Below are 11,749 nucleotides of genomic sequence, written 5' to 3'. Positions count from 1 at the left end.
ATTTTAACAAAGTAGTGATTTATATTAATGACACATTGTGTAACACAACCAAAGTGTTGTAACACTGGACTTTGTCCTTGGATGAGCATCTAAAGACAATGAACACACTTCCTTGTCGGTTCTTAATGTGCGCACGCACGCGCGCGAGCGCACACACACGTTTATTGAGCGACACTGTAGTCACGATGCAGCTATACCTATGTAAGAGGCCTCGCCTCCAATTTATTGTGAAAGTTTTAACCGGAAGTGTTGGTAAAATATTAGCTTTGACTTTACTTTTAGCTGAAGGTTGTCATGATTGTACCATCATGTGCGTAAGTACAGTCATGTTCATACTGATGCTAATACAATGTGTACCTTGTTTACCAATGAAATAAAGCCCTGGAGCGATCCGATAAACAGCCCTGCAAAGGGGCGTTTCTGTCCTCTGATGGCCACAGTGTGTAACTGCAGACCAATATTAAATTGATCAAGTTCCCGTCCATGCAAAAGTGACTATGAGTAATACAGTAAGACTTCCGGTTATGTGCACACTACTGAATCTTCCGGTGATCATTTCAAAATAAAACGTTCAAACCTGACAGCGATGCAACTCGCTCAGTGACCATCAGAGTATGGGGAACGTTCATTACACATCAACTCTAATTATAAGAGCGTCATGGCGGATATAATAGTTTACTACAACTACCGGTGAAGAAATCCAAGATAAAAGTAAAAAACAATCAGGTGGTAAATTCACGCCGTGACTATTTGAAGCTGGATTGTTGTTGTACGTCTTTGTGGGCGTAACTTTGTCGTGTTGACGTCAGAGCTCGAGGAGGAGAGCCCAGACACACGTCATTGCGTCACTTTGAGAGGGCGAAACCATCCTGCTAAGCTGTCACGTTCATGTCGAGCAACTAGAACCACCCAACAAAGTATTTTCCAATTGTGAATCCAAACACTTTTAACGGTAAGTTTGAATTTAAATCACCAACTACTATTTGGGTCAAAGTTAACGAGCCAAACCAGCTGTTTATCAATTTACTAAGTTATCAATAACCAGCCTGGTTAGCTCGCTAGCGTTCGTCGTTGTACTTTCTCTTATTGTAACGTCAGCCCGTCCGCTTTTTCCTTCCGGCTGAACCTCATTAATGCTGAGGTATTGTGTTACACTTCCCGCGAGACGGTTGCTGGTTCACCACACATGTTTGAGTGAGGCACCGCGGGTTTAGTGTCAATTTGAAGCCTCAAAACTCTACAATTGATATTTGTGGCGTAACGTACGTTATCACAACGTCACTCCTTGTCACTGTGTTGCCAGCTCGCGTGAAGTTACCGCCCCCAAAACAAAATATTGTATTAATGGAAGTTCCCTTCTAGTGGTAACGTCAGTGTTGAACGGTTACACCCCTTTCTAGGCTGTTAAATCTTGTCTTACACAGACCTAAAGAAATGCATTTGAATAACATGTGACGTTCATACAGTAATGTCCCTCTCTGCCTGTCCTTCTCCAGCTCGTTACTAGTCAGACAGTCTGTGGACAGACATGGCGACCCAGTGTGTGACCAAGGTGGAGCTGACGGTGTCCTGTGAGAATCTCCTGGATAAAGACATCGGCTCCAAGTCTGACCCTCTGTGTGTGCTTCAAACGAGCAGCTCTGAATCCCAGTGGTACGAGGTCAGTAGGATGTCTGGATCTGGATTCATTCAACATCCGGGAGCTCACAGATTTATAGTTTCTATTCGTGAACTGTTGCCCTAATCATAACCATGCTGCCTAATTCTGCTTGATTTAATTTTGAACATCAAACACATTGTAATCAGTCGGTGTTAAACAATTATTCTTAAGCATCTTCCCCTGCTCTGAGAAACAGATAATGTGGGATATTTTAAATAATAGGTTTTACGTAGGTGTGGCAGTTATGTCACTGCTGCACCTGTAAGAGAAAATCTCAGAGCAGTGTTAATCGTTAACCCCCAAATAGAAAAGTCAGTTGTGTAAAGCAGCAGCAGTCACATCATGTCCATTTCCTGTTTCATCAGTGCATGTGGGCCAATACATTCTACTGTTTAAATGTGTGCACGTAGCGAAGCATAAAGCAATCCGACCTTTCACAACAGGTGGACCGCACAGAGAAAGTCCAGAATTGCCTCTGCCCAAAGTTTGCGAAGAAATTTGTCATCGACTACTACTTTGAAATAGTGCAGAAACTGAAGTTTGGGATTTACGACATCGACAACAAAACTGTTGACCTGAGTGATGACGACTTCCTGGGGCAACTGGAGTGCACCTTGGGCCAGGTAAGTGTTTGGCTCCATGTTGGGTTGAAGGTTTCAATTCCTTACTTTAAGTTTCACCCAACAAAGTTTGTACATTTTTGGTAAACCAATCAGTATAAAGATTCATTATAAACTGACGTAACTATGGCTGTCCCTGACCAAAGAAATTCTTAGTCAACTAACACTCTAATGAATTAGTTAATTTAATCGACAGATCTGTAAAACTGTCAATCAGACGGGTGCCGGACATATTGTGTGCTGTAATAACACAACTGTTACACATCAAGAACTAACGTCCCTGATAAACAGTTGCTGTTTCGGCTCTCAGTGTAATCTGACCCCAGATGTTCACTGCCTGCTTGTTTTGCATGCTTGCCTCATGGTTAGGAGGCCGCTGTGTTGCACTCATCCACTGCTTTTGCTTTTGCTTCTTCTTTTGTTAACTTGCTCTTGTATCTGCTTTTAGGTTGTGTCCAGTAAGAAACTGACCCGGCCACTCGTCTTGAAGAACAAGTCCCCTGCAGGAAAAGGGACCATCACAGTGAGTGATGGAGAGAGCCAGAGAGAAAGGTGGCGGTGTTGTTTGCTTTGTCCTCTGTTGTTTATCTTCTCTTCTCTTCACAGATCAGTGCTGAAGAAATAAAAGATAGCCGGGTGGCCAACTTTGAAGTTGAAGCAAGGAAACTAGATAACAAGGTAAGTGTGATTCTTTTAGAAGTATAACAGGCTGTTATTCATTTTTAAATATTCAGGCACATTATACTTATTGATGTGTTTCATTACTTTATTTGTTTACAGGATTTCTTTGGGAAGTCCGACCCGTACCTAGAATTCTACAAGCAGACAGCAACTGGATGGCAACTCGCTCACAGGACCGAGGTACGAATGACAGAGAGCTGTGGAAAGAAAGTTACAAATCCTAAACAAGCGTTGTCATATTAACCTTTCATTCCTTTCCTGCCGCATGCCAAATACACATTGACCAGGGAAAAGTGCGCTGATTAAGCTAATTAATCCCCTTTTCCCCTTTTTAATGTTAAAGTAGATTAACAATAGGTTTACAAACATCTGGACAATATTTCTGACTGCAGAAACGACAACTAAATATGATTTCAGTTGCCTTTTTAAGAATCTGCGTCAGTTCCATATAAATTAGTTCTGGATGGAGTAGTCTGCACCGGTATGATTGTCATGAATTCTGTCTTCAGGTGGTGAACAACAACTTGAACCCAACATGGAAACCCTTTCGCATCCCCCTGCAGTCTCTCTGCGGAGGAGACCTGGAGAAACCGATAAAGGTACCCGAAATACACTTCCTAACCGTGATCCTTGTGGTTGAGTGGAACTCTGTGTTTTCACTGTCATGACATAATACAACCCATCTGGAATGCGTGAATAGTCTCTCTCAGATATCTCAAAGCATTGTTGGAGTGTATTTAGTACTAGCTTGATGATATATATTTCTTGAACTTCTGAAGCGCACATGTCAGGAAGGAAGCTGTTTTCAAGTTTACAGTACAAGTGAGTTACCCAGTGTGTTACAGTGTTTGTCTTCTTTCATCCTGCCATCACTTAACGGGTGAAGTTTGTGAATGGAGTAGAGGGGGGGGGGGGGTACACACGACGATGCCTGAGTAAAGTCGCAGGCCCTCCAAGTTTCCTTCATCCAACACGATCGTCTCATGAAACGGATTTGTCTGAAACCACGCATTCCTCTTTCAGTCGTCTGTCTAGTACGCTAGTGTTACAAAGAGTTCTGTTCTGAATCTCACTTTTGCATGTTTTTGTTTCTTCTGTTTTCTACATCTCCGGTTTAAAAAAAAAAAAAACAACAAAAAAACTAATAAGCTATGTTCACTCATAAAAAATACCATGTATCACTGCTGTCCAGATAGTTTGGATCATATTTTCTTCACCTTTTTCCAGGTTGAGTGTTATGACTATGACAACGATGGCTCCCACGATCTTATTGGTGCCTTTGACACCACAATGACACGCTTCCAGCAAGCATCACGAACGTCTCCGGTATGTATGTGTGTTTGTGTGTTTGTGTGTGTGTGTGTGTGTGTGTGTGTGTGTGTGTGTGTGTGTGTGTGTGTGTGTGTTTACATTGTTTGTTTGGATGTGCAACAGCCAATATTTCAAACATTATTTCAACATTCTCAAGCAGCTTGGAGCTGCTTATTGTACTTATATTTGGTGTTATTGTAATTAGTTTGGGTTTTGGGGAAAGTCCTTGTGAATTAGTCTCGCTAAGAGCCCCGACTAGTGTAGTTCCAAGTAAAATGTAAATTTCAAACACACAACTTTGACTTTTAAGGGCGCCTCACGCATTCACACCCACGCTTTTGTGTTTTGTCCTCAGGCAGAGTTTGAATGTGTCAACAGTAAAAAGAAAGAGAAGAAGAAAAGCTACAAGAACTCTGGTGTTGTGAGCGTGAAGATATGCCAGGTATAGACTGTTGCATTGTTCTCTTGTGTGATTAGATTGCATGCTCTCGAATACTCTTTTATAAAACTTATATTTTATCTTTCAGGTGGTGAAGGAGTATACCTTCCTCGATTATATTATGGGAGGCTGTCAAATCAACTTCACTGTAAGTCTTGTCTCTCTATAAATGCCTCTTTGTTATTAACTTGTATTCTTGGACCACTAATAAGCTCCGCATGTCTGCCGGCTCCATGAATGCTTTTTGCAGGTGGCTATTGACTTCACAGGCTCCAACGGGGACCCCAGGTCTCCTCAGTCTCTGCATTACATTAGTCCTCAGGGGGTCAACGAGTACCTCTCTGCTATCTGGTCTGTGGGCAACGTCATCCAAGACTATGACACGTATGTATAACACATGAAACGCACTCTAAACGTCATGTGAAGAAATACCACGTCACCAAAGTTCCCCATCATTTATATGTAAAGATTTTCCTAACGTGAGATGACCCGATGACACAACTGTATTTGCAACGTAGCTTGCATTTCTTTATGGCTGGAATGGTTTGCCTTTAATATACATAATAATCTGTCACTAATGTACTAATGATGTTTCTTTCCTTCCTGTGCAGCGACAAGATGTTTCCTGCCTTTGGCTTTGGAGCACAAACCCCTCCCACATGGCAGGTAAGACTTATTAAAACTACGAAACGCACAAAAAAGATTTGACTGCTGTTTGAATCAGATTGAAAAGTCATACAGTAGTTTGACACAGGAACTGAAATCTGATGGTGTTGTGTTTCTTTAGGTTTCCCATGAGTTTCCTCTCAACTTCAACCCAGCAAATCCCTTTTGTACAGGTATGTATATAAATCATTGCACAGAATGTACATTTAGACAGTTCTTTACATATGCAATTGTAGACAATGTGTAGTGTGTTGACACAAGCATGATCCCTACTGTGTGTGTGTGTGTGTGTAGGCATTGAAGGTGTGGTGGAGGCCTACAGGGCGTGTCTGCCCCAGGTCAAACTCTACGGTCCCACCAACTTCTCCCCTATCATCAACCATGTAGCCTGCTTTGCTAAGCAAGCCCTCCAGCAGACCACTGCATCGGTGAGTATTTGCCTGTTTACATCAGTGGTCACTAGTAGGCGGACCGCAGTCCGGATCCGGACCCAGAGCGCGCTGTATCCGGACCCTGGACCTAAAACCGATAGATGATTGAGAATTATTCAATTTTAATGGAGCACTTCTATTTTAACCGGCACAGCTTTTCCAGCCTTTACGGCACTCGTTCAGCAGCGCAGGAAACACAACGACCAATTACATGCATGTCAATCCCATCACGTGATGCTGCTCAGCCAATCAAATACGTGTATTCTAATACATTTTCTAGCTCAAGTGAGATTTACACACGAGAGAGACGGGGCGAGAGAACGAAGAGTAGGAGAATAATATGTAAGTCAGAAGTTATTTCACATGACGTTCTCCAAAAAGAGAAAAGTTGACAGCGAGACCAGACACTTTAACCAAGAATAGACAGACTCTTATATATTCATTCTTCCCACATCAGTTCAAAACCAGTAAGTCTCATATGTTCAGAGAACGTGACGATTATTAAAAGCGGTAATGTGAAGCGTCACTACGAGAAAAAGCACAAATCTTTTGAGCAAAAGTATCCACTCACATCCGACATGAAGTCGCAGAAAATAAACGATCTAAGAGCCCAATATGATCAGAATCCTAACACATTTATTCACCGCCCAACAATGACGTTAACAGAGAGAATAGAGCTGAAACAAGTGATTTAATAACCACAGATAAAGTCCCTGCACTGAAATTACTCGTTTTAAAAGATGTAAAAAATATAATGTCACTTCACACCTGAATGAACTGAATTTAAAGCTGCAAGGACAATTCAGTTCAATTAATTTCACTGAATTTCACATTTTTCAAAAGATTTCTGTTATTTATTTTATTCTTATATGCTGCCCTTATTTTACTTGAAATGAGAGAAGAACATTTATTTATTATTAGAGTATGTATTATTTATAATTCATCCAGTTCAATTTGCAATCTGACAATAAATATTGTTGAGATATAATTCAATTGAACTTTATTGATTTGATTTGACAGTCAGACGTCAATACAACTGTTGGCTACTTCCATATATATGGAACTAAATCATAGCGCACTTAGATCATTGTGGTGTTCTGGACCTTTGCATGAGGATATTCTCTCTAACTGGAGTAATAAGTAAATCACAGGCTCACAGGTCTGCATGCACAGAGACTCAATATTTGACAGATGAAGTAACATGAAACCATAAATGATTTGCAAAGGAAGACTGTCCTTCCAGTTCATCATTATTAGTATTTTGGCTGAAACCATCCTGAGTAGAAAGTCCAATAGTCATATTTACCCTTGCACCCCCACTGGCTGTTGCACAATTCATTAACACTTGCAGAAAACATCCCGATGTGCCACATTGGATAGGTACTCGTTTTTTAATTCTTTGTGCACACATTTCAAAATGGTGCAAGAGGATTCGGAAATGGCTTGATCCAGAGCAACAGGAGTTTTTAGATGATACCACAGTGATTGCCTGTTCAAGCTATTTCCAGATGCCAGGCCCATGGTTTCTAGATTTAATGCCCCGGAGAGGCATTACCTTGACTTGTATGCCTGTCAATAGCTGAATATATGTGGAAGTCTCTGAACCCCTTGATTTGGTTTGGATTTAAGTCCTAGTAGACATTGATCCTGTCAGACTATAAAAATAAGCATTTGGGTCTTTATCAAAACTTGCACACAGTTCAGCCATTTAATAATTGATCTACAACCTCTGTTGTTGCCGTCTCCCCGAAGCAATACTATGTCCTGCTGATCATCACTGACGGAGTGATCACTGACATGGATGAGACGCGGAGCGCCATCGTCAACGCCTCTCGTCTGCCCATGTCCATCATCATCGTCGGAGTGGGCGGGGCCGACTTCAGCGCCATGGAGTTTCTGGATGGAGACGATGGACGTCTGCGCTCTCAGACCGGCGAGACTGCCATGCGAGACATCGTCCAGTTCGTGCCATACCGGCAGTTCCAAAATGTAAGTCGGAGTGGAAAAAAATCACCTTTTTATAGCACTGATTGCTTTTATAGAAGCTATGTGTTTGTGAATAGGGTTTGCTTTAATTTCATGAAATATGTCTTTAATAAGCCAATTCATATCTTTACAAAACTGCATGCCTTTCAAACTTTTTTCTGAGCATTTCACTGCGTCATTTTTGGTTTAACTGGCTTCAAAATTTCAAATCCAAACATAACATATATAGTGTCCCGATCTAAAACCAGTATACATGCCCAAACCCAGGCAACCCAGCCCATCAGCTCAGCCCTCACTTAGCTTACGTCTGTGCATTGTGTATTCATCTCTTTTCAGGCACCCAGCCAGGCTCTTGCCCAAAGCGTATTGGCCGAGTTACCTCAACAAGTGGCCTCCTTCTTCAGTATATTCAAACTGAAGCCTCCCAATGATCCAAATACTTCATAGGGGTACCCCAAATATTTCTTCATAAAATTCCCCACCACCCTAGCCTGTGCTTGGCCGATATGAATAACTGCCTCCCTGCACGAGTCATCGCATGTAGTGATTGCTATCCTCATGTTTTCATTCTTTTCCAACTTTGTTTTGCTAAAGATCCACCACCAGTGCTGAGTGAGAGAGATGGTACAATACATTCTGTGTGAGGATATGAAGCACTGGTGACCGATCTCAGAAACACATTCTTGTTTACATTAAAGGGAAAATTCCTCTGCTCAAAAGCACTTTGTGCAGATTAATCCATTGTTCTGTAGTACATAGTACTATAGTCACCAGAGTCAACAATCTGTCATCAACACTTGCATCTTCAGCTCTTTTCCAAAGAGAATAGGGTGGAAGCGAGACAAAACTAAGAGGAAGTGACAAAACAATAGTATTGCTGTAATTGTTGTCACTGTTGCTGCCCACTCCATCTATAAATGCAACAAGTACAAGTAACTCCTCTGGAGGTTGCCAGAAAAAGTGGTATTGTGACAAATTAACTCTCGAAATATAGTGAAAAGCAAAGGTGGTTGGAATTTTCCCTTTAGCTGTCTTCATCTGCATGACGTTCTACTTCTCATTCATGAATTCATTTCATTAAATCGGTGACAAAATCTTTTTTTTTAAAACGTTTTTTCTCTTCCTTTTGCACTTCAGGGTCCCCGAGAAGCGTTAGCAAAGAGCGTGTTGGCAGAAGTACCAGGTCAGCTGGTGGACTTTTGCAATACCACGAAGCTGAGTCCACCCAAAGCCAATGCTGCCCCAAAGCCTGCAGGTACCATCTGATGACATGAGGAAGAACCCAGACACAGACCCATCTCATCTGCTGCACATATAAAGCAGATCATCACACAATTAGACAAAAGTCCTTCCTACACTTGCCTTACTCAAACCTTTATTTCACCACCTCAAGGAAATACCAGCATGCAGCTTAGTCCAAAACAACCACCCCAAACACACAATGCATCCACACTCATGACCAACCTGTGTATTTTTAAGTGTCAAAATAGCTTTTGTTATATCTTAGCATTGTGTGTTCATTTTAGCTGTTATTCAGTGCTACTGCATATTAGAAATAGGAAACAAGCATAATCATTCCGCCATTGTTGAAAATATAACTTGATAGGCAGGGAATTGCACTTTTAAGATTTTTTTTTTTTTTTAAAGAAAGTATTAAAAATACACATTTAAGCATTCATTGTTTCAGAAGTAATCACTCAAACATTGCACTGTGTGTTCACTAGTCGGCTGCAGGCTCTTTAATTCGGAGTGTGCAGTTACAATAGTTTTGTAAACGTCTTTTAGGCATTAAGATAACAAAGGGGATCTTTTAATTATGAGAAACTGGTGTGACTCAGTATATATATCATAGGGTAGTGGACCCCCCCCCATATACGCTGTTTACATCCTCAGTGGAATAGCTGCAGCGCTGCTAGTAGCATAATTATGTACAAATAGCCAAGTAGCTTTGTTAATATTAATGGATGCACCTGCTTCTTTATGCACTCTAACGTTTTACTCATTACTCAATGAAATGCCAAACTGTGTGTGTCGGTTATAAACCTGTGTAGCCCCAGAGCGGTTTGTACCTTAAGTATGAAATATTGTGACGACTAGAAAGTGGTCTCATTGATTCGGTGGTATTGTGCCAGTCTCATGACTTGTATGTGTGTACATTTACTGTGGTCTACCATTGTGCCAGTTACTTCGCTGTTGTTCCTGGACAAGGACTGTCAATTCCATAGATATGACTATGTATATCAGTATTACACATGCTGTCACCACAGAAACGAGATACAGTACTGCTTACTGACATCTGGTCACGGATAGTTTTTATGGTTGCACGATGAAAGCATGCTTCTGACGTATCAGCTTTGGTGCTATAATAGAAATGTGCCTTTGTGTCAATATAAAGTACATCACAGTTCTATTAAAGCATCTCTTATTCAACACAAGTTTAATTCAACATTTCTTTAACAACTTTCAGCAATTAAACAGCCCTTTGTGTACTATTCTTTGTCATTGCATAAGAGACAATATTTGTGATTGTGTTTTGATAATGTGAAGTTGTAGAGAAGTGTTAATGCAGTGGCCTAATGGGGACACCTTTAGTACGTGTACACTTATTATTGTGAACTGATGTGTGTTACACCAAGTCAAAAGCGCCATCTATTTGACCAAATTATTATTGAATGAGGTGATATTTTGATCTCTAATATTGTCACATTATTGACATCAAGCCGTTCTTTTATACACACATGTAAATACAGCCATCAGACCACAATCAAACACTTTGTGTAAAAGAGTGCAAAAGCAGCTTGTTCATTGATATAATTACAATACACAGAGGCGACATTGGTTGTTGTGACATCACTACTTGGAGACACTATACATCCCAACCTAATAACCTGTACTCGGGCACTTTTAAGTTTTTATATAAAAATAGGCCATTCTCTTCATTTAGTTGTCGATAACGAGATTGCATTTTGCCTCCTAGTAGCGTAAGATGTGAAATGTCTTTACTGCAGTTCACTCTGTAAATCCAGTGTGCAGCTTACCAGAACTGATTCATAATCTATTTGTGAACTAAATACTTAAGACTAAGAGTCACCCTACCAGCCCTACGTGCATCAACTTGTGTAGATGAATGCAACTCAAGAGCTACAAATCCACTATGAACCACATCACCCTGTTTAGCAAGACATTCTCCGCCTCCTCTTTAGGTGTAGAAGTCCTACACGTACTACTTCCTGGGGAAAAGTAGCCAGTGATACTCATATTTCAGCGTGCCTGGTGTTTTCTAGCAGCTCAGCTGGCTATGCTTGTATGTGAAGCAAGAACTACTACAACCACAGGTTTGACATGACTGAAGGTAGAGCCCGATCCTGGCTTTGGCTACATGCGGTGGATATTTTTGTGATCCATGAACTTCTTAAGGTTCTGCAGATCGTCCCACCACTCGAAGAGGAAGGTCTCTGCGATGAGGCTGAACCAGGGCGTGATCTCCAGTTCTTTGCGCTTGGCCTTCTCCAACATCTCCTTCATCTCCTCCTTGCTCACGTAGCAGTGGCTTTTGATCTCATTGGGGTCTGGGCTCAACTCCACGTTCTTCAGAGAGAAAAATATGTTATTGTCCACAATGTAAAGCTGAGAGACATAATGCAGGCATACAAACGGGGGGGTCCAGATACACATTACATATATATCCTGATATGTAACTCAACTCTTAAGTCCAACACACACTAAAGCACAAACCTTCTGCATGAAGAGGATGTAGTCAATCTCGTGTTCTCCCCACACACCGTCTGACTGGGCCTTGTAGTGGATCCTTGTCAGGTACGTCATTTCATCTGGAGTCACCTGAGGAGACAGAACCACCACAATCCTTCATAATCCTCTTCCATTAAATGCAGAAGCCAGGACTCAAAACACACACACACACACACACACACACACACACACACACACACACACA

At 41.3% G+C, this 11,749-nt stretch overlaps 2 protein-coding genes across 3 annotated transcripts in view; one reads left to right on the top strand and one right to left on the bottom strand.

Moving 5' to 3' along the window:
* The first annotated feature begins 854 nt into the window (after positions 1 to 854).
* On the top strand, positions 855 to 10,224 carry LOC116397153 (copine-3-like). Of its 2 annotated transcripts, XM_031872338.1 has the most exons (17): positions 855 to 952; positions 1,497 to 1,660; positions 2,104 to 2,283; positions 2,729 to 2,803; positions 2,887 to 2,958; positions 3,061 to 3,141; positions 3,471 to 3,560; positions 4,189 to 4,287; positions 4,628 to 4,714; positions 4,800 to 4,859; positions 4,962 to 5,095; positions 5,323 to 5,377; positions 5,499 to 5,550; positions 5,672 to 5,805; positions 7,561 to 7,797; positions 8,131 to 8,243; positions 8,932 to 9,019. In XM_031872338.1, the coding sequence occupies exons 2-16, from the start codon at positions 1,529 to 1,531 to the stop codon at positions 8,239 to 8,241; spliced, it is 1,599 nt and encodes a 532-aa protein (XP_031728198.1). In that variant the 5' UTR covers positions 855 to 952; positions 1,497 to 1,528; the 3' UTR covers positions 8,242 to 8,243; positions 8,932 to 9,019. The 2 variants fall into 2 exon arrangements, with proteins under 2 accessions (XP_031728198.1, XP_031728197.1); XM_031872337.1 differs by lacking the exon at positions 8,131 to 8,243 and having other exon boundaries at positions 8,932 to 10,224.
* Positions 9,148 to 11,749, bottom strand: part of idi1 (isopentenyl-diphosphate delta isomerase 1) — a 5,975-nt gene continuing 3,373 nt past the window's right edge. The window contains exons 6-7 of the mRNA XM_031872345.1: positions 11,530 to 11,634; positions 9,148 to 11,382 (exon numbers count right to left, since the gene is read on the bottom strand). Of these exons, the coding sequence (XP_031728205.1) occupies positions 11,170 to 11,382; positions 11,530 to 11,634 (318 nt within the window). The 3' untranslated portion in view covers positions 9,148 to 11,169. The remainder of the gene's footprint in view (positions 11,383 to 11,529; positions 11,635 to 11,749) is intronic.

The sequence above is a fragment of the Anarrhichthys ocellatus genome, unplaced genomic scaffold, assembly GCF_004355925.1.
Source record: "Anarrhichthys ocellatus isolate YVR2014 unplaced genomic scaffold, GSC_Weel_1.0 scaffold63, whole genome shotgun sequence".
NCBI classification, from domain to species: domain Eukaryota; kingdom Metazoa; phylum Chordata; class Actinopteri; order Perciformes; family Anarhichadidae; genus Anarrhichthys; species Anarrhichthys ocellatus.
The sequence above is the reverse complement of the archived record's forward strand: the minus strand, read 5'-3'. Positions and strand labels throughout refer to the sequence as shown.